This window comes from Carcharodon carcharias (genome assembly GCF_017639515.1).
Source record: "Carcharodon carcharias isolate sCarCar2 chromosome 27 unlocalized genomic scaffold, sCarCar2.pri SUPER_27_unloc_1, whole genome shotgun sequence".
Taxonomy (NCBI): Eukaryota; Metazoa; Chordata; class Chondrichthyes; order Lamniformes; family Lamnidae; genus Carcharodon; species Carcharodon carcharias.
The window spans coordinates 5,973,480-5,995,287 of NW_024470624.1; the positions used below are offsets into that span (position 1 = coordinate 5,973,480).

The 21,808-nt window shown below is 53.8% G+C and overlaps 2 protein-coding genes across 6 annotated transcripts in view; one reads left to right on the forward strand and one right to left on the reverse strand.

Annotated features, from left to right (window-relative positions):
• Positions 1-377: 377 nt before the first annotated feature.
• On the reverse strand, positions 378-7,491 carry LOC121273747 (protein BANP-like). 5 transcript variants are annotated; one of them, XM_041180909.1, is made up of 5 exons: positions 7,352-7,491; positions 5,316-5,446; positions 3,778-3,890; positions 2,126-2,313; positions 378-730 (listed from the first exon to the last, which is right to left on the reverse strand). In XM_041180909.1, the coding sequence occupies exons 2-5, from the start codon at positions 5,380-5,382 to the stop codon at positions 445-447; spliced, it is 654 nt and encodes a 217-aa protein (XP_041036843.1). In that variant the 5' UTR covers positions 5,383-5,446; positions 7,352-7,491; the 3' UTR covers positions 378-444. The 5 variants fall into 5 exon arrangements, with proteins under 5 accessions (XP_041036843.1, XP_041036839.1, XP_041036841.1 ...); XM_041180905.1 differs by having other exon boundaries at positions 3,778-3,893; XM_041180907.1 differs by having other exon boundaries at positions 3,778-3,893; positions 7,244-7,356.
• A 3-nt stretch (positions 7,492-7,494) lies between these two features.
• The window catches only part of LOC121273746 (large neutral amino acids transporter small subunit 2-like), a 163,102-nt gene continuing 148,788 nt past the window's right edge, over positions 7,495-21,808 (forward strand). Inside the window, exon 1 of the mRNA XM_041180903.1 lies at positions 7,495-7,626. The gene's annotated coding sequence lies outside the window, so the exon portion shown is untranslated. The remainder of the gene's footprint in view (positions 7,627-21,808) is intronic.

Genomic DNA, 21,808 nt, shown 5'->3' on the forward strand with positions numbered 1-21,808 from the left:
AATTGACGGGTTGAAAGGTCACGGGGGGGGGGTGGGGGGGAAGAGAGCGGGAAATTGGAGTTGAGGTCGAATTGAGATCAGCCACGATGGTATTGAATGGCAGGGCAGGCTCGAGGGGCTGAATGGCCTCCTCCTTCTGCTCCTGGTTCTTACGATGTTCTGTGTTCCTACGGGGAGGAAGCGAGGGCCAGGCGGGGTAGGTGGTGCGTGAGGGAGACAGGAGGAGAGAGAGACAGACAGAGACAGAGCGACGGGGAGAGGGAGTTGCAGGGTGAGATCAGGCCGGCGCGAGGAGCGGGGACAGGGCCGAGTCCCACCCCACCCCACCCCACCCCACCCGGGGTTCGCTGTTCCAGAAGATTCCAGGAGACAAGAGCTCGAGTTGCAGCAGATGACATTTATTCGCACACACAGAGAGAGAGAGTCAGGCGCCAGGTAGGCGAGTCAGTACATCAGCTGGTAGAGCAGGTTGGTGGCGTCGGGGACGAGGGCCGCGCCGCTGTCGGCCCGCTCCTCCCCCTCGCCCCGGCCGTCGGCGCACAGCGCCACGATGTGGACGCCGGGCCCCAGGCCCTGGACGCCCGGCTGGCCCTCGCTGGGCTCCCCCTGGCCCTCCGGCAGGTCCTGGCTGGCGCGGCGCTCCTGGGCCGAGCCCATCTCCTTGGGCGTGGGAGGATCCTCGGAGGGGTCGCCCGAGCTTCCGCACGACTTCCTCTGCAGGGCGGTCGAGCTGTGAGGGCCGGGGAGGGAAGCGAGGGAGGGAAGCGAGGGAGGGAAGCGAGGGAGGGAAGCGAGGGAGGGAAGCGAGGGAGGGAAGCGAGGGAGGGAAGCGAGGGAGGGAAGCGAGGGAGGGAAGCGAGGGAGGGAAGCGAGGGAGGGGAAGGGAAGGGAAGGGAAGGGGTGGCGGTTAAACGGGAAGAGGGGAGGAGAACGAGGTTCAGGGAAGAGGATGGAGCCGGGTTGGGGGGGTTGGGTGGTGTGGTGGGGGGGTGTGGAGAAAAAAGCTATGAGTACACAGGCGAACGAGGAAAAGGCTCACGGGAGAATGATGACCACCTCCCCCCACAGCCGAGAATAAGCAGACTCCTCCCATCCCACTCCCTCCCCTGCCCTCACCATCTCCCCCAAACCCCTTCCCTCTCCATCTCCGATACCCCCCCCCCCCCACCCCACCCCCTCCCCCCCCCCCCAACCCCCCCATAGTGTTGGGAGGGCCAAGATTCTCATTCTACCAGCCCCCACACTTCCCTTCTTCCTTTGACTCATTCATGGGACGTGGGCGTCACCGGCAAGGTCAACATTTGTTGCCCATCCCTAATTGCCCCTTGAACTGAGTGAGCTCGCTCTGCCATTTCAGAAGGGGGCAAGTTAAGAGTCAACCACATCGCCGTTGTCGGGGTGGGGGGGGTTCTGGAGTCACGTGTAGGCCAGACCGGGTAAGGACGGCAGATTTCCCTTCTCTTAAAGGGGACATGAGTGAACCAGATGGGGTTTTTTTTTTAAACAGCAATCGATGACGGATGTCACAGTGCCCATGACTGAAACTGGCTTCACAATTCCAGATTTTTATGAACTGAATTTAAGTTCCACCGGCTGCTGTGGGTGGGATTTGAACCAGTGACTACCCCCCCAAACCCCCAACAGAGCACTGGCCTGGGACCTCCGGATTACTGGTCCAGTGGCATCACCATGACGCCACCATCTACCCTCAGGCTTGAGGGCAATTAAGGATGGGCAACAAATGCTGGTTCTTGCCAGCGACGCTCGCATCCCGTGAAAGGGTGAAAAAAAATAAAGCAGGGCAGGCAGAAATGGAGTAGGCAACCTCCGTGTGCAGCACGAGCAGAGAAACCCAGCTCAGGAGTCGGTGGGAGGGGTGCATATTGAGCCGCACAGGAGGAGGTTTATTTAAAAAGAACCCCCCCCCCCCACCCCTTGGAACAACCCGGGAAGACCTTTAGGCCGACGGGTGCGTTGCCAAGAGCAACCGGGCCCACACCTCGGGGTGCTGGCTCCCCCTCCACCCCTGCCATTCGGCTCTCTTTCTGCCTCCCCCGCAAAACCAAACTCCCCACCTCCGATTCCCCTCCGCCCAACCCCCACCCTGACAAAACCCCCTGCTCACCTGCCGCCGGCCTGTCTTTGGACCTCCGCCGTGGCCTGCTCAGCCAGGAGCGGGCGGAGGGCGTTCTGATTGGCCAGCATGTCGACCTTTGCCCTGAGGCACTTGCACTTGTCCTCCATGGAGTTGAGGTGGGCCTCGATGGTGTCGAGCCGGAGGCACAGTGTCTTGCTGGCGGCGTACAGGAGCATCTGGAGGGGTGGGGGTTTTAGAAACAGGCGTCAGCGTCGTGAGGTAACGTGGACCCGTAGCACCCACCGTTGGAGTGGGGGCGGCGGGAAGGGGCGTCCGTTGTCTCGTCTCACTGAAGCATTCAACCCCCCTCATCCCGCCATCCCACCCCCATCCCAAACCCCCACCCCCCCACCCCTCCCCATATCCCCAACATCGACCCATCCCACCCTCCCCCATATCCCCATCCATCCCACCCTCCCCATATTCCCACCCCCTCCACCCTCCCCATATCCCCACCCCCTCACCCATCCCCCCACCCCCTCCACCCTCCCCATATCCCCACCTCCTCACCCATCCCCATATCCCCACCTCCTCACCCATTCCCCTCCCCATATCCCCATCCCCCCACCCATCCCATATCCCCAACCCCCCACCCATCCCATATCCCCACCCCCCCCACCCTCCCCATATTCCCACACCCCCACCCTCCCCATATTCCCACACCCCCACCCATCCCATCCTCCCCATATCCCCACCCCACCCATCCCCATATCCCCACCCCCCCCCACCCATCCCCATATCCCCACCCATCCCCATATCCCCACCCCCCCACCCATCCCCATATCCCCACACCACCCTCACGCCATCTCCGCCACCTCCTCTAGCCTCCGCCCGATCCCCTCCGATTCCGGCTTCTCCAGCCTTCCCCTTCCGATTTGAATCGCTCCACCATTGGGCGGCCGTGCCTACAGCTGCCTGGCCCCCTCCACCCCCCACTCCCACCCCTGAGCTCCGGAATTCCCTCCCTGAACCTCTCCCTTTCTCTCTCTGCGGTGTGGAGCAGGCTCGATGGGCCGAATGGCCCAATTTCTGCTCCTATGTCTTATGGTCTTAAACCGAGATAGACAGGTTCTTGATTGGTAAGGAGGACCAAAGGTCACGGGGAGAAGGCGGGAGAATGGGGTTGAGAAACTTATTGGCCGTGATTGAATGGGGGAGCAGACCCGATGGGCTGAATGGCCTAATTTCTGCTCCTATGTCTTATAACCAGCCTTAGTGACGTTGGTGGAGGGGTGGGGTGGGAGGGGAGGGGGCACCTCCTCCACCGCCCCCCACCACCCCCTGCCCTTGCCTCCGCACCCCCCCTCCCCCCCCCCCACCCACCAACCTCTCTGCAACCGCCTCCACTCTCCGTCCACCCGAGGGGTCAGGCGGGGCCCTCAGCTGAACGCCCCACCTGAGAAGCGGCCCCTCCGACAACACAGCCCCGTCCTCTGTACCGGCAACGTATACTCAAGGCGGAGATGGACAGATTTTTAATCAGCGAGGGCATCAAGGGTTATGGGGACAAGGCAGGAAAGCAGAGTTGAGGATTACCGGATCAGCCATGGTCTCACTGAAGGGCGGAGCAGACTCGATGGGCCGAATGGCCTGCTCCTGCCCCTACGTCTTATGGCCTTATGGGTCACCGCTCCCCGTACCTGAATATTGTCCTCGCCCTCCTCCGCTTCCGAGGGTTTTGCTTCCACTCTGCGGCGTTTTCCTGTGGGATTGGAGTCGTCGTCCTCTGCACTTTGGGAGCTTTGCTGCAGGGCTGCTGGGAAAACAGGAATAGGATCAATGGGACAGGGTGGGAGACATCCACTCCATTGGAACCGCTTACAGCAAAGGAGGGGTGGTGTGTGTGTGTGGGGGGATGGGGGGGGGGGTGCGGTGGCGGGTTAAATGGGACTGACTGCATTGCTGTACAGAGAGCTGGCATTGATTTGATGGGCCGATCGGCCTCCACCTGGGCTGAGGCCCCGGCCGGGAGTGCTGATCGAATGAAGCCCTCTGGCCGCGGGCAAGTAACGCCCGCCCCTCTGGCGCAGAGACGGCCGAGAGGTGACCCACGGTGGGGGGGGGGGGGGGGGGGGGTGAGGCGGGGGGCGGTGGGGGGGAGGGGGTGGTCCTTTCTTTTTAAATATTCGCTCGTGGCATCTGGGTGTCACTGGTCAGCCCATCCCTAATTGCCCTGGCCCAGAGGGCATTTAAGTGTCAGCCACATTGTCAGTGGGGGTGTCCAGAGTCACGTGTAGGCCAAACCGGGTAAGGACGTCAGATTCCCTTCCCTCGAGGGAGGGCATGAGTGAACCGGACGGGGGGAGGGGTTTTTTTTTTTTACGGCAATCGGCAATGGCTTCGTGGTCATCGGCAGACATTTTCATTCCGACGCTTGCTGTGGCGGGATTCGAACCCGGGGTGGGGGTGGGGGGTGGGGGGGGTGGGGGTGGGGCAGAGCATTACCCTGGCAATACCGGTTCCAGCGAGAACGTCGCCACACCACCGCCTCCCCCCCGCCCCCCATTCCCACTTCACAAGAGGCCAGAACCAGGGTCCATCAATACAAGTTAGCCACTGATGCGCCCCCATGGGGAACTCAAGAGAAACCTGGCAGGTAGTGAGAACATGGGGCTCGTTGCCACAGGGAGCGATTGAGGCAAACAGCGCAGATGCATTTAAGGGGAATAAACACACGAGGGAGAAAGGAACAGTAGAAGGTGTTGATAGGGATGTGGGGTGGGGGTTAAAACCCCAGCACGGGCCAGTTGGGATGAAGGTGCTCCTCCGACAGCACCTTCCAAACCCACGACCGCTACAATCTAGAAGGACGAGGGCAGCAGACGCACGGGGTGAACACCACCACCTGGAAGTTCCCCTCCGAGCCGCACTCGCCATCCCGACTTGGAAACATATCGGCCGTTCCTTCACTGTTGCCGCGTCAGAATCCTGGGAACTCCCTCCCTAACAGCACGGTGGGTGTACCTACACCGCAGGGATCGCAAGCGGTTCAAGCTGGGGGCTCACCGCCACCTTTTTAAGGGGCAATTAGGGGATGGGGCAATAAATGCTAGGCCCGGCCGGCGATGCCCACACCCTGCGAGTGAAATTTCAGAAAAAGATCTGTTGCCGTGAATATCGTGTCGGAGTTGGTGACGTTATCGGGAAGGGTGTGGGGGTTTTGGCGATCAACACGTACTGTCAGCTTCCGACGTGAATTCGCGCACCGCGATCTCCACCATCTCCGCCAGCGGCTGTTCTGCCATTTCACCGCCTGGAGCGCCCAGTCACCGATCCGGCAAACTGTCCCGATGGGAGGGACTCAGGCGGCTGCACATGGACAGAAAGAAACAGGGTCACGAAACTGCTCCCAGCGGGAGCCACGCCTTGCCCCACAGCGGGTTCGCAACTCTCAGAGCCATTTACCGCCACCCACCAGCACCCCCTCACCACCCTCCCCCAAACCAACATCCACAGCCCTGCCCCGCCCCACTCCACCCCACGCCCGGGACATTCGCAATCGCTCCTGTCTCTCTCCGGCCACTGCCGCAGGGAGTGCTCGCAACCCTACAACCCCATTGACCGTGAACTGAGCTTCCAAGCTCAGAGACTCGCTGCCAAGGCCGCCCATCGTCACCTCGGTAACATCGCCCGGCTCCGTCCGTCTCAGCTCATCCGCTGCTGAAACCCTCGTCGGTGCCTTCGCCACCCCCAGACTCGACCAATCCAACGCTCTCCCGCATTATAGCCTCCGTAAACTTCAGCTCATCCAAAACTCTGCCACCCCTCCACCATATCCTAATTCGAACCGAGTCCTGGTCCCCCTCACAATCACTGCGCTCGCTGACATAATTTGTCTCAAACAGCCCACCACCACCCAACCCAGCCCAACCTCATACAGCTCAATCCAACTCACTCACCAACCCAATCAACTCAATCCAAATCCAATCCCAATCCCAATCCCAATCAACTCAATCCAAATCCAATCCCAATCCCAAACATCTCAATCCAAATCCAATCCCAATCCCAAACAACTCAATCCAAATCCAATCCCAATCCCAATCCCAAACAACTCAATCCAAATCCAATCCCAATCCCAAACAACTCAATCCAAATCCAATCCCAATCCCAAACAACTCAATCCAAATCCAATCCCAACCAACTCAATCCCAAACAACTCAACCCAAATCCAATCCCAATCCCAATCCATTCAATCTAATCCCAATCCCAACCAACTCAACCCAAATCCAACTCCAATCCCAACCAACTCAACCCAAATCCAATCCCAATCCCAACCAACTCAACCCAAATCCAACCCCAATCCCAACCAACTCAACCCAAATCCAACCCCAATCCCAACCAACTCAACCCAAATCTAACCCCAGTCCTAACCAACTCAACCTAAATCCAATCCCAATCCCAACCAACTCAACCCAAACCCAATCCCAATCAACTCAACCCGAACCCAATCCCAAACCCAACCAACTCAACCCGAACCCAATCCCAACCAACTCAACCCGAACTCAATCCCAATCCCAACCAACTCAACCCGAACTCAATCCCAATCCCAACCCCAACCAACTCAACCCAAATCCAATCCCAATACCAACCAACTCAATCCAATCCCAATAACAACCAACTCAATCCAATCCCAAAACCAACCAACTCAATCCAATCCCAATACCAACCATCCAACTCAATCCCAATACCCTTCCAACCCAACTCCAATCCCACCCAGTTGACCCGCCCAACACCAGCTCTCGCGAGTTTCTCACCACGGCACGAGATTTTCCCCCTTGCTGACGTCGGTCACAATCAGGAGGGAGGGGGCAGGGGCGGGGCCGGCGCCTCGCGCGTGCGCGTTGGGGCAGGGAGGTGGGCCGTGGGCGGGGCCGGCGCAGCAACCCACCAATCAGGAGCGCTTAGCGCCTCTCCGCCATTGGCTAGTCTCGGTGACAGGCAGGCGCGGCGGTTGGAGGGCGACCGGTTGGGTTTTGGAAGGGAAAAAATGGGTTTTTTTTGTCAGACCGGCGGGGAAACGCTGTCACTCCTACCCCAGCCCGAAGAAAGAGAAAAAAAACAATATCGTTAGCCTTTAAACCGAGCGGCGGCGGCGGGAATATTTACGACAGAGTTTGAATTTTTTTTATAAACAAAAAAAAGTTTTCAAGTTGCTCGGTGTAGAACCCGCAGGTAAAGCGCTCGAAGATCCGCAAGCGCCGCCGCCGCCATTACCATCACCATCCGGGCTTCCGCTTCTCCCTTGTTGCCCAGTTGGGCGTCGGTCTGCCCCCAACAAAGATGGCGGCGGGGTTCCTCCTTCTGATTGGCTGGTGGGGCGCACCGGGCAGCGGTCAAGGCCGGTTCGACTAATGGGAGAAGCCTCGCTGGGCTGATTGGCCGATCGGCTGGGACCGGGACCGGGACCCGGCCCCGTCCCGACAACCCGCTTGACCGCCGCGGCCTCTGATTGGCGGAACGTCACCACGGCAACCAATCAAACACGGCCGGTCAGTATCTGGCGCGTGCGCTCTCTTGCTCCGCCCTCCATTGTCTTTCTTGCTCGGTGATTGGGTGGAGCCGTTCTACCAATGAGAATAGGAACTCGATTTAAAAAAAACCCACCCCCCACCTCTCCTCCAATTGGTTCCTTTTTGCCCCTGATCCTCTCAACCAATGAAAAAGGGGGGGGGGGGGGGGGGGTGGAGCTGCTAATTGGTCCTGAGCTCCACAGGCGCATAGGAAGATCCCAGCACTTATTGAACTCGCCACTGTTCCTACTGCTGCTGAAACCCTCACCCATGCCTTAAGTCACCTCCAGACTCGCCTATTGTCTTCTTTTTGGGACCGACGATGACTCTCTCCCTCTCTGAGGCCGTGGCTGACTTAAAAAGCCCAATGCCGGATCAGGTGACGTTTACATAAGAACTAGGAGATGGGGTAGGCCATTCGGCCCCTCCATTCAATAAGATGGCAGCTGATCTGATTGTAACCTTGACCCCGCATTCCCACCGACCCCTCCCCCGTTAACCTTTCACCACCCCCTCCGCCCACTCCCTCGCTTAGCAAGAATCTATCTTGACCCGCCTGAAAAACATTCCAAGGCTCTGCTTCCACCGCCATTCGAGGAAGAGAGTTCCAAAGAGCCACCACTCAGAGAAAAAACTTCTCTCGCCTTCTCCTAACGTATTCGGATTTCTTTCCCCCCGCCAAATAATCCGAAGGAATAGACAGAAGAGTAGAATTAAGTGATCGCGTTGAACGGCCGAGCAGGCTGGAAGGGCTGAATGGCCTCTTCCTGCTCCCTAAATCGTACGTTGCTAGGATTGCAACAGCCAGGTTATAAGTACTGGCGATCGAGACACAAGTGAGGAGCAGGAGGAGGCCACTCGGCCCTTCGAGCCTGCTCCGTCATTCAATAAGATGGCAGCTGACCTGACTGTAACCTCGACCCCGCATTCCCGCCGACCCCCCCGATAACCTTTCACCCCCACCTTACTTATCAACGACCTACCTCACTCTTCCTTAAAAACATTCCAAGGCTCGGCTTCCACCGCCTTTCGAGGAAGAGAGTTCCAAAGACTCACCGCCCTCTGAGAGAAAAAATTTCTCCTCGTCTCCGTCCTAAATGGGCGAACCCCTTATTTTTAAACTGTGACCCCCTCCCCCCCGTTCTAGATTCTCCCACAAGAGGAAACATCCTCTCCATATCCATCCTGTCAAGACCCCCTCAGGATCTTAAAGGTTTCAATCAAATCACCTCTTACACTCCTAAAACTCCAGCGGATACAAGCCCGGCCTGTCCAACCTTCCCTCATACGACAGGCTGCCCATCCCTGGTGTTAGTCTTGTAAACGTCTGAACTGCTTCCCACGCATGTACATCCTTCCTTAAATAAGGAGACCGGTGCTGTACATAGTGCTCCAGATGTGGTCTCACCAGCACAGTACAACTGAAGCATAACCTCCCGACTTTTGTATTTTATGATGCTCGGATTCTGGGGCACTCCAATCTGCTGTTTGCGCTTGGCCCCCCCGCCCGGGCCTGTCGGAGACGCTCGAAATCGGTCGGCACCCTTCCCGGGCGCTCGCTCCCTCTCCGCTCTGGGTGGTCTCGAGCGAGAGATTCCCCGCAGGATCGGTGGGGACGTTGCACTTTTCTTGGGGGAGGGTGGGGGGTGGGGGGGCGTGGGGGGAGGGGGGTTGGTGGTGGTGGTGGTGGACGATCCGAAACGTTTTCCCCCTCAGCCCTCCTCCTGCCCTGGTGACGAAGCTCGGGAGCAGAGAGCTCGGTTTTCTGGGAGTCTCGTGTCGGGGCACGTGCGGGCGATGGGTGCCGCCTGCCACGGCCGATTAACCATAACCAGCGCCTCGACCTGAGAGCGCAGGACACTGACGTCGGAGCACCTCCCCTGCCGTCAAATTCGCAGGATTTTGCGGAGGCAGCGCCGGTGATATTTCTCCAGGGATTTAAAGTGTCTGTTGCATACGTCGTCCGCGTTGCTGACGCATACAGGAGGGGAGGGCAGGCGCCCGCTGGAGCCCTGCAGATGCTGAGGTTGGCATGGCCGTGAGCAAGCTTGTCCATTCTAACCTGTCCCTGGCCGCCCTCTCGTATCCCTCCCTCTGCAAACCCCAGCCCGTGCTGCCCTCTGTGCCTTTAATGCGGCCCTTCGGGATTGGCCGGGAATCTCCGGGAATTGAAGATCAGTCCCCGGGACGCTGCTGCGTGCAACCCTGAGGGGGAAAGGTCAACGCGAATGTTGCGCTCTACCAGTTCCGAAGGAGAGTCGCATTGGACCCGAAACGTCCGGGTGGGGCTTTCAGCGCCCGTCCGACGCCGGGATCCTCCGGTCCCGCCGCAAGCCAACGGACTTCAGGCCGGCTCGCCCGCCCGCGACGGGGGCCTGGAACATTCCGGCCGCTAACCGCGCCTTTCTCTCCACAGGCCCTGCTAAGGCCCCGCTCTGCTTGCGCAACACTTTCTGTTTTGTATTTGAGACCCAACCCCATCCCCCCCCCCCCCCCCCAAGCATCCGCGGTGTTTTTGCTCTTATAAAAATATTGAAAATGGCGGGGGGGGGTTGAGAGGGGAGGGTGGCGAACGGGACGGGACAAAGGCTGCCTGTCAAGCATCACCCAACTGGGCAACGAGTCTCTCTCTCTCTCGCTTTCCAGCCGACGTAGGAAGGCAGTGCGTCACCGGGATGGATGGGTCGGCCGATTAAACGACCAGTGCAGGGGGTGGGGGGTGGGGGGGCAAAATATGATCACCTCCCCCCACCAGAAACAACTTTGTTGTCCCGTTCGCCCCGTGCTCGCTGACCCACGCTGGCTCCCGGTCAAGCAAGCGCCTCGAATTTTAAAATTCTCATCCCCTCGGTTCCGAATCGCTCCGCGTCCTGGCCTGTTCCCTACCTCCGGAATCTCTGAAGGCAGAGGGGCATGTTAGTGGGGGTGGTGAAAAAGGCAGGCGAGACACTTGCCTTTATCAATCGAGGCATAGATTACAAAAAAGTAGGGAAGTCATGATGGAGTTGTACAGAACCTAGATGAGGCCACAGCTGGAGTACTGTGTGCAGTTCTGGTCGCCACATTATAGGAAGGATGCGATTGCACTGGAGGGGGTGCAGAGGAGATTCACCAGGATGTTGCCTGGGATGAAACATTGAAGTTATGAAGAGAGGCCGGATAGACTTGGGTTGTTTTCGTTGGAGCAGAGAAGACTGAGGGGCGACCTGATCGAGGTGTACAAGATTATGAGGGGCACGGAGAGGGTGGATAGGGAGCAGCTGTTCCCCTTAGTTGAAGGGTCAGTCACGAGGGGGACACAAGTTCAAAGTGAGGGGCAGGAGGTTTAGGGGGGATGTGAGGAAAAACTTTTTTTACCCAGAGGGTGGTGAGGGTCTGGAATGCGCTGCCTGGGAGGGTGGTGGAGGCGAGTTGCCTCACACCCTTTTAAAAAGTACCTGGATGAGCACTCGGCACATCACAACATTCAAGGCTATGGGGCCGAGCGCTGGTCAATGGGGTGAGGTAGGTAGGTAGGTCAGGTGTTTCTCACGTGTCGGTGCAGACTCGATGGGCCGAAGGGCCTCTTCTGCACCGTATGTTGATTCTGTGATCACCTCCAGCCCCACGACCCTCAGCGTTAACCATGCCGTGCCCATCGTATTCCGGCACCCCTCCCCCAACCCTCCCCCTCTCCACACACACCCCCCCGCACCCCCCCCCCTCAACCCATTGAGCTCGGAGTGTTGCCGATCTTTGGAATTCTCTTCCCCAGGGGGCTGTGGAAGCTCAGTCACTGAAGCATGTTTAAAGCAGAGATGGACAGATTTTCTAAATACCAATAACGTAAAGGCATATGGGGTGGGGTGGGGGAGGCATTGAAGTGGATGATCAGCCACACAATCGCGTCGAATGGAGGAGCAGGCTCGACGGGCTGAATGGCCTACTCCCCGCTCCCTATGTTCCCCCGGGATCTCCATGCTCGTCCAGTCCCGGCCTCTCGAGCGTCCTCCATTTTTTCATCACTCATCCATTGGCGGCCGTGCCTTCAGCTGCCTGGGGCCTCCCGAGCTCTGGGATTCCCTCCCTCCACCTCTCCTCTCTCCTCTTTCTCTCTCTCTCTATTTCCCCCTACCTCTCTCTCGCCCATCCAGATGCTCCTTGAAGGCTTTTGACTGAGCTTTGAGATTCTCCGCCCTCAAATCTCCATGTGCCAAGTGTTGCTTGATAACACTCCTGTTCGGTAGTCTCGGGGGCGTTTTCCTACGTTAAAAGTAAAACATGAATGCAGTTTTGAAAATTCGAGTACAGGAACAGGGATGTCTTGCTGCAATTGTACAGGGCCTTGGTGAGACCACACCTGGAGTATTGTGTGCAGTTTTGGTTTCCTTATCTGAGGAAGGATGTTCTTGCTATAGAGGGAGTGCAGCGAAGGTTTACCCGACTGATTCCTGGGATGGCGGGACTGACATATGAGGGGAGATTGAATCGATTAGGATTATATTCGCTGGAGTTCAGAAGAATGAGGGGGGATCTCATAGAAACCTATAAAACTCTAACAGGACAAGACAGGGTAGATGCAGGAAGGATGTTCCCGATGGTGGGGGAGTCCAGAACCAGGGGTCACAGTCTGAGTATACGGGGTAGACCATTTAGGACTGAGATGAGAAGAAATTTCTTCACCCAGAGAGTGGTGAGCCTGTGGAATTCGTTACCACAAAGTAGTTGAGGCCAAAACATTGTATGTTTTCAAGGAGTTAGACGTAGCTCTTGGGGTGGAAGGTATCAAAGGATATGGGGAGAAAGCAGGAGCAGGGCTGTTGAGTTGGATGATCAGCCACGATCGTAATGAATGGTGGAGCAGGCTCGAAGGGCCGAATGGCCTTCCTCCTGGCTCCTAGTTTCTATGAAAAGGAAAAGCCTCAGGAGGTGGGCATCACTGGCGAGGCGCTGGTGGGTGTTTGTTGCCCATCCAGCCCCCACCCACCCCCCCCGATTTGCCCCTGAGAGAGCGGGTGGTGGCGGGACCCCCTTCAGAACCGCAGCAGTCTGCGCGATTGCCCCCCCCCCCCCCCCCCACCCGTCGCCAAGCCAAAAAGATCCCGCCCCGGAGACTTGAACACAACAGAACGTTCTGGAAAAACACAGCAGGTCTTGGCAGCATCTGTGGAGAAAGAGAGAGAGACCGAGTTAACGCTTCAAGCCCAGTAGGACTCCTCTCTTCAGAGCCAAAACCCTCTTGAGTGCCAAAGACGAGTCACGTTTGACTCGAAACGTTAACCCTGCTTCCCTCTCTCTCTCTCCGCAGACGCGGCCAGATTTGCTGAGCCTCTTGACAAGCGCTTTCTGCTTTCGTCTCAGAGTTCCGGCCATCTGCAGCATTTTGCTTTTATTTTGGTGCAGGACACGTGAACCAGGAGCGGGAGTGGACCATTTGGCCCCTTGAGCCCTGCTCTGCTGTTCAATAAGATCACGGCTGATCTGTTTGCGCTTCGAGTTCCACGTTCCCATCTACCCCACCCACGCCCCGACGACCTACGATTCCCTCGCCGGACAAGAATCTATCTCCCTCCGCCTTAAGAATATTCAGCGACCCCGCCTCCTGAGGCACAGACCCCGCCTCCCCGCCTCCTGAGGCAGAGACCCCGCCTCCTGAGGCAGAGACCCTGCCTCCCCTCCTCTTGAGGCAGAGACCACCCTCCCCAGCCTCCTGAGGCAGAGACCCCACCTCCCCCGCCTCTTGAGGCAGAGACCCCGTCTCCCCCACCTCATGAGGCAGAGACCCCGCCTCTTGAGGCAGAGACCACCCTCCCCAGCCTCCTGAGGCAGAGACCCCGCCTCCCCCGCCTCCTGAGGCAGAGACCCCGCCTCCCCCACCTCCTGAGGCAGAGACCCCGCCTCCCCGCCTCCTGAGGCAGAGACCCCGCCTCCTGAGGCAGAGACCCCGCCTCCTGAGGCAGAGACCCCACCTCCCCTGCCTCCTGCGGCAGAGACCCCGCCTCCTGCGGCAGAGACCCCGCCTCCCCCGTTCACCCACAAGAGGAAACGTCCTTCCCACGCCCGTCTTGTCGAGGCCGTTCAGGGTCTTGTAAACTTCAATCCAATTGCCCCTCACTCTGCTAAACTCTAGTGTGAACAAGCCCAGTCTGTCCCATCTCTCCCCATAAGACAACCCGCTCATTCCGGGCGTCAATCCGGTAAACCTCCTCTGAACCGCCTCCAACGCATTTACACCCTTCCTCAAATAAGGAGACCAAAACTGCCCACGGTATTCGAGAGGCAGTCTCACCGACGCCCCATACGACTGAAGCACAACCTCCTTACATTTATAGTTATACAGCACAGAAACAGACCCTTGGCCCATCATGTCCATACCGACTACCAAGCACCTATCTATTCCAATCCCATCTTCTAGAACTTGGCCCACAGCCCTGTGTGCTATAGTGTTTCAAATGCTCATCTAAATACTTCTTAAATGTTGTGAAAGTTCCTGCCTCTACCACCCCCTCAGACAGTGTGTTCCAGGTTCTAACCACCCTCTGGGTGAAAAAACGTTTCTTCAAATCCCCTCTAAACCTCCTGCCCTAGATGTTAAATCGATGCCCCCCTGGTTATTGTCACCTCTGCTAAGGGGAAAAGTTCCTTCCTATCTGCCCTATCTATGCCCCTAATAATTTTGTACACCTCTATATCAGGCCCCCCTCCTCACCCGTCTCTGCTCTAAGGGAAACAACCCTAGTCTAACCAGTTCCTTTTCATAGTTGAAACATTCCAGCCCAGGCAACACATCCTTTTATGTTCAGTCCCTCTCGCAATAAAGGAGAGCGTTCCATTAGCCTTCTGAATTACATGCTGGACCTGCGGACTAAAGCTTTGTGTCTCGTTCTAGAAATCTCGCCTGCCACTCCAGCACAGGACTGAGAGAGAGTTCATGCAGGAACGTCTGTTCTGCCCCACCCCGACACTCTCCCCCACCCCCCATCACCACCACCTCCCCCCCGCCCAACAAAATGTCTTTGATGCTAACTAAATGGATTTTACTTGTTGAACTCACCCTCCCCAACTCAATGCAGTATCTTAACGACTGCTCCTTCCTTGCTTTAAATGACGGCCATCACAGTTGGAGCTGCCGTCTTTCGGGCGAGGCGTTAGAAGACGGAAGGCGTGCCGGGGGGCAGAGTTCTCCCCCCTCCACCCGCCCCTCCCCACACACACACCCCACCCCCACCCCTCCTGCCCCCGGTCGACCCACAAACCACCATTGCTGAAAACCGATGGCCCGGTCGCCACCCCCTGCTATTTTATTATGTGAGATCTTGCTGTGCGCCCATTGGCTGCTGCCCTCCCTGCGTCACAACCCCGGCTGCCGTCGTTTTGGAGTTTGAACCCGTCCAGTTCACTGATGCTGCCCCTTTAAAAGGAAGGGGAAATCTGCCTGTCGTTACCCGCTCTGGCCGACACCGTGACTCCAGACCCCACCCACCACCGCGACGTGGTTGACCTTTAATTTGCGCCCTCCTCCTACTCCCCTCCACCCCTGAAATGGCCGAGCAAACCCACCCACCCACCCCCACTCCCCCCCTCTCAAATCGTGCCCACATCCCGCAAAAGAATAAAGAAGAGGGAGGTGGGTCTAGGGGGGGTGGAAAATAACTTCAGAAAGCGCTTCAGGAAGTCCTGAGGTCGTGGTAGGCGCTAGAGAAATGCAGGCCTCTTGCTTTTTTAAAAAAAGAAAAAATCTTTCGCTTCGTCTGCTGGCTTTTGGCGACTTTTCGAAATCTCCGCTCCCCCCCACTCCTTGCGGGAATGGAGAGAAGGGGAGTTACCCGCAAGGGCACCTAGGGAGAGGACCCCGCCCCCTCCCTCCCCCTCCCCCTTCCCCCACATCGGGGTGGGGGGGGTGTTACCGAGCAACTGGCCGGGAAGACAGGGCGTTGGCCTGGCGAGGTCAGGGTCCAAGTGCAGGGCCGTCAGCATCTGATAAGGGGACGAGCGGCAGGGTCCAATGATCGATCAGGGGCAGGGCACAGAGGCTGCTCTCTCCCACTAGAGGTCGCCTCCCGCCCGCGGTTTGGTGCTGGAGCTCAGCCCAGGCACTCGGGGACCAATACACCCGGGTGCCGGTGCCGAGGGAGCGCTGCTGCCTCTAACCGAGGGGCTCCGTCCACCCCCTCAGGTGGACGATCAAGATGCCGCGGCCATCACCGGACCAGTGTGATTGTTGGGGGGCGGGGGTACAGGTAAGAGGGGTGGTGGGGGAAGAGTTATTCACGGGTGCCCTTTGGGACAGCGGCTACATCCGACCCGAGAGTGGAGGGCCGGCGACTTGGGCATGGGATCTTGCTGTGCATGGAACGGCTGTCTCGCTGCGGCTGCGATTCGGAAAGCGCTCGACGAGCTGCAAGATGGGGAGGGGGGCCCCAGACATGACAGGCGCTACACGAATGCTATGACAGTTCTTCCTTCACAAGGGAGGCCATTCAGCCCCAACCAATCTAGAACAAGCCTTTCGCTTACCCCGCACCCACCGCCCACCGACAGACAAAGCTGTCCTTTAAATGATTCCTGGCTCTTCCGCGTTCCCCATTCCCCCAGTGCCCATTCAAAGGGTCAGTCGCTTGACGTGTGTAGAGAGATCGCCCGAGGTCAGTCCTCCAGCTGCCTACCAGGAACCCTTGGTTCCTCCGGCTCCGACCTCCTGTGTGACCACCCAACGCCCCCCCTAACCACCACACCCCCCCCTCCCCCCATCCCACTCCAGCTCCCTTCAGCAGACTGTGGGTGGCCTGTGTGTGTTCAGCTGGCTTCAACTCCAGGCTCCGGAATTCTCTCCCTAAACCTGGAGTATTCCTTCAAATTGAGGGGCGGGAACCAGACTGGAGTGGGACGGCGAGATTGAGAGGGGTTGAACGAGGATCAGGAGAGTTTATGACATCGGCAACAACGTGTGCTCATGCGGCATCCGAAAGGCAGAGAGATGTCCGAGATCGCTTCACAGGCGCACGCCGAAACAGAACTAGAGAAGGGTCTCAGGACACGGGGGAGGGGCGGGGAGTGGTTGGGGGAGGGGGTAAAGTGTTGGTCGAAGAGGTGAGTTTTAAAATGAAGGGAACAGTTTAAGTAAAGGGAGATGAGTAAGCTTTAGATTTACAATCTGTCCCTTTTAATAAACACAGTCCCTAAACTCACTGCGATTCACAATCTGTCCCTTTAATAAACACAGTCCCTAAACTCACTGCGATTCACAATCTGTACCTTTAATAAACACGGTCCCTAAACTCACTGTGATTCACAATCTGCCCCTTTAATAAACATGGTCCCTAAAATCACTGCGATTCACAATCTGTACCTTTAATAAACACAGTCCCTAAACTCACTGCGATTCATAATCTGTCCCTTCAATAAAGACACTCGCTTAACTCACTGGGATTTTGCAGTCTGTCCCTTTAATAAACTCAGTCCTCAAGCTCACCAGGACTTTGCAATCTGCTCCTTCAATAAACTCAGTCCATAAATTCACAGCGATTGACAAAATGCCCCTTTAATACCTAAACTCACTGCGATTCATAATCTGTCCCTTTAATAAAGACACTCACTAAACTCACTGGGATTTTGCAACCTGTCCCTTTAATAAACACAGTCTCTAAACTCACTGAGATTTTGCAATCTGTCCCTTTAATATACACAGTCCCCAAACTCACTGGGACTTTGCAACTGCTGCTTTAATAAACACAGCCCCTAAACTCACTGCGATTCACAATCTGTCCGTTTAATAAAAACACTCGCTAAACTCACTTAGACTTTGTTATCTGCCCCTTTAATAAACACAGTCCCTAAACTCACTGAGATTTTGCAATCTGTCCCTTTAATAAACACAGTCACCAAATTCTCTGGGACTTTGCAATCTATCCCTCTAATACACACAGTCCCTAAACTCACTGCGAGTCACAATCTGCCATTTTAATAAACAAAGTCCCTAAACTCACTACAATTCACAATCTGCTCCTTTAACACACACAGTCCCTAAATTCCCTGCGATTTACCATCTGTCCCTTTAATAAACACGGTCCCTAAACTCAATGTAATTCACAATCTGTCCCTTTAATAAACTCAGTCCCGAAACTCTCTGCGATTTAAAATCTGCTCCTTTAAAAAACACAGACCCTAAACTCACTGCGATGCATAATCTGTTCCTTTAATAAAGATGCTCGCTAAGTCACTGGGACTTTGCAATCTGCCCCTTTAATAAACCCAGTCCATAAACTCACTGAGATTTTGAAATCTGTCCCTTTAATAAACACAGTCCTAAACTCACTGGGATTAGCAATCTGTCCCTTTAATAAACACAGTCCTAAACTCACTGGGATTAGCAATCTGTCCCTTTAATAAACACAGACCCCAAACTCACCAGGACTTTGCAATCTGCTCCTTTAATAAACACAGTACCCAAGCTCACTGCGATTCACAATCAGTCCCTTTAAGAAACACAGTACCTAAACTCACTGCGATTCATAATCTGTCCTTTTAATAAAGACACTCGCTAAACGCACCGGGATTTTGTAACCTGTCCCTTTAATAAACACAGTCTCTAAACTCACTGCGATTCACAATCTGTCCCTTTAATAAAGACACTAGCTAAGCTCACTGGGAATTTGTTATCTGCCCCTTTAATAAACACAGTCCCTAAACTCATTGAGATTTTGCAATCTGTCCCTTTAATAAACACAGTCCCCAAACTCACTGGGATTTTGCAATCTGCTCCATTAATAAACACAGCCCCTAAACTCACTGTGATTTTGCAACCTGTCCCTTTAATAAACACATTCCTCAATCTCACCAGTACTTTGCAATCTGCTCCTTTAATGAACATAGTCCCTAAACACACTGCGATTTACCATCTGGCCCTATAATAAACACAGTCCCTAAACTCATTGTGATTCACAATCTGTCCTTTTAATAACACCGTCCATAAACTCACTGAGATTTTGCTATCTGTCCCTTTAATAAACACAGTCCCCAAACTCACTGTGATTGATAATCTGCCCCTTTAATAAACACAGTCCCTAAACTCACTGTGATTCATAATCAGTCCCTTTAATAAACACAGTACCTAAACTCACTCTGATTTTGCAATCTGTCCCTTTAATAAACACAGTCCCTAAACTCAGTGGGATTAGCAATCTGTCCCTTTAATAAACACAGTCGCTAAACTGACTGGCATTTTGCAAACTATCCCTTTAATAAACACTGTCCTCAAACACACCAGGACTTTGCAATCTGCTCCTTTAATGAACACAGTCCCTAAACACACTGCAATTTACTATCTGGCCCTATAATAAACACAGTCACTAAACTAACTGTGATTCACAATCTGTCCCTTTAATAAACACGGTCCCTAAACTCAATGCGTTTCACAATCTGGCCCTTTAATAAACACAGCCCCTAAATTCACTAGGACTTTGCAATCTGTCCCTTTAATAAACACAGTACATAAACTCACTGCGTTTCACAATCTGGCCCTTTAATAAACACAGTCCGTAAACTCACTACAATTCACAACCCGCTCCTTTAACAATCACAGTCCCTAAATTCACTGCAATTTACAAACTGCACCTGTAATAAACACAGTCCCTAAATTCCCTGCGATTCACAATCAGTCCCTTTAATAAACACAGTCCCTAAACTCACTGCGATTAACAGTCAGTCCCTTTAATAAACACAGTCCCTAAAGTCACTGCGATTCATAATCTGTCCCTTTAATAAAGACACTCGCTAAACTCACTGGGATTTTGCAACCGGTCTCTTTAATAAACACAGTCTCTAAGCTCACTGCGATTCACAATCTGTCCCTTTAATCAACACAGTCCCCAAACTCACTGGGACTTTGCAATCTGTCCCTCTAATATACACGGTCCCTAAACTCACTGGGATTCATAATCTGCCATTTTCATAAACACAGTCCCTATACTCATTGCAATTCACAATCTGTCCCTTTAATAAAGACAGTCTCTCAACTCACTGAGATTTTGCAATCTGTCCCTTTAATATACACAGTCCCCAAACTCACTGGGACTTTGCAACTGCTGCTTTAATAAACACAGCCCCTAAACTCACTGTGATTCACAATCTGTCCGTTTAATAAAAACACTCGCTATACTCACTTAGACTTTGTTATCTGCCCCTTTAATAAACACAGTCCCTAAACTCACTGAGATTTTGCAATCTGTCCCTTTAATAAACACAGTCACCAAACTCACTGGGACTTTGCAATCTATCCCTCTAATACACACAGTCCCTCAACTCACTGGGATTCACAATCTGTCCCTTTAATAAACAGAGTCCCTAAACTCACTGCGAATCACAATCTACCACTTTAATAAACAAAGTCCCTAAACTCACTACAATTCACAATCTGCTCCTTTAACACACACAGTCCCTAAACTCAATGTAATTCACAATCTGTCCCTTTAATAAACTCAGTCCCGAAACTCTCTGCGATTTAAAATCTGCTCCTTTAAAAAACACAGACCCTAAACTCACTGTGATGCATAATCTGTTCCTTTAATAAAGATGCTCGCTAAGTCACTGGGACTTTGCAATCTGCCCCTTTAATAAACCCAGTCCATAAACTCACTGAGATTTTGAAATCTGTCCCTTTAATAAACACAGTCCTAAACTCACTGGGATTAGCAATCTGTCCCTTTAATAAACACAGACCCCAAACTCACCAGGACTTTGCAATCTGCTCCTTTAATAAACACAGTGGCCAAACTCACTGGGATTTTGCAATCTGCCCCTTTAATAAACACAGTCCACGAGTTCACTGCGATTCACAATCAGTCCCTTTAAGAAACACAGTACCTAAACTCACTGCGATTCATAATCTGTCCTTTTAATAAAGACACTCGCTAAACTCACCGGGATTTTGCAACCTGTCCTTTTAATAAACACAGTCTCTAAACTCACTGCGATTCACAATCTGTCCCTTTAATAAAGACACTAGCTAAGCTCACTGGGAATTTGTTATCTGCCCCTTTAAAAAACACAGTCCCTAAACTCATTGAGATTTTGCAATCTGTCCCTTTAATAAACACAGTCCCCAAACTCACTGGGATTTTGCAGTCTGCTTCAATAATAAACACAGCCCCTAAACTCACTGGGACTTTGCAATCTGCCCCTTTAATAAACACAGTCCCTAAACTCACTGTGATTTTGCAACCTGTCCCTTTAATAAACACAGTCCTCAATCTCACCAGTACTTTGCAATCTGCTCCTTTAATGAACACAGTCCCTAAACACACTGCGATTTACCATCTGGCCCTATAATAAACACGGTCCCTAAACTCAATGCGATTCACAATCTGTCCCTTTAATAACACCGTCCCCAAACTCACTGGGACTTTGCAATCTGCTCCTTTAATAAACACAGTCCCTAAACTCACTGGGACTTTGCAATCTGTCCCTTAATAAACATAGTGGCCAAACTCACTGGGATTTTGCAATCTGTCCCTTTAATAAACATAGTCCCTAAACTCACTGTGATTGATAATCTGCCCCTTTAATAAACACAGTCCCTAAACTCACTGTGATTCACAATCAGTCCCTTTAATAAACACAGTACCTAAACTCACTCTGATTATGCAATCTGTCCCTTTAATAAACACAGTCCCTAAACTCACTGTGATTCACAATCAGTCCCTTTAATAAACACAGTCCTAAACTCACTGGGATTAGCAATCTGTCCCTTTAATAAACACAGTCGCTAAACTGACTGGCATTTTGCAATCTGTCCCTTTAATAAACACAGTCCTCAAACGCACCAGGAATTTGCAATCTGCTCCTTTAATGAACACAGTCCCTAAACACACTGCAATTTACTATCTGGCCCTATAATAAACACAGTCCCTAAACTAACTGTGATTCACAATCTGTCCCTTTAATAAACACGGTCCCTAAACTCAATGCGTTTCACAATCTGGCCCTTTAATAAACACAGCCCCTAAATTTACTAGGACTTTGCAATCTGTCCCTTTAATAAACACAGTCCATAAACTCACTGCGTTTCACAATCTGGCCCTTTAATAAACACAGTCCCTAAACTCACTACAATTCACAACCCGCTCCTTTAACACACACAGTCCCTAAATTCACTGCGATTTACAAACTGTACCTGTAATAAACA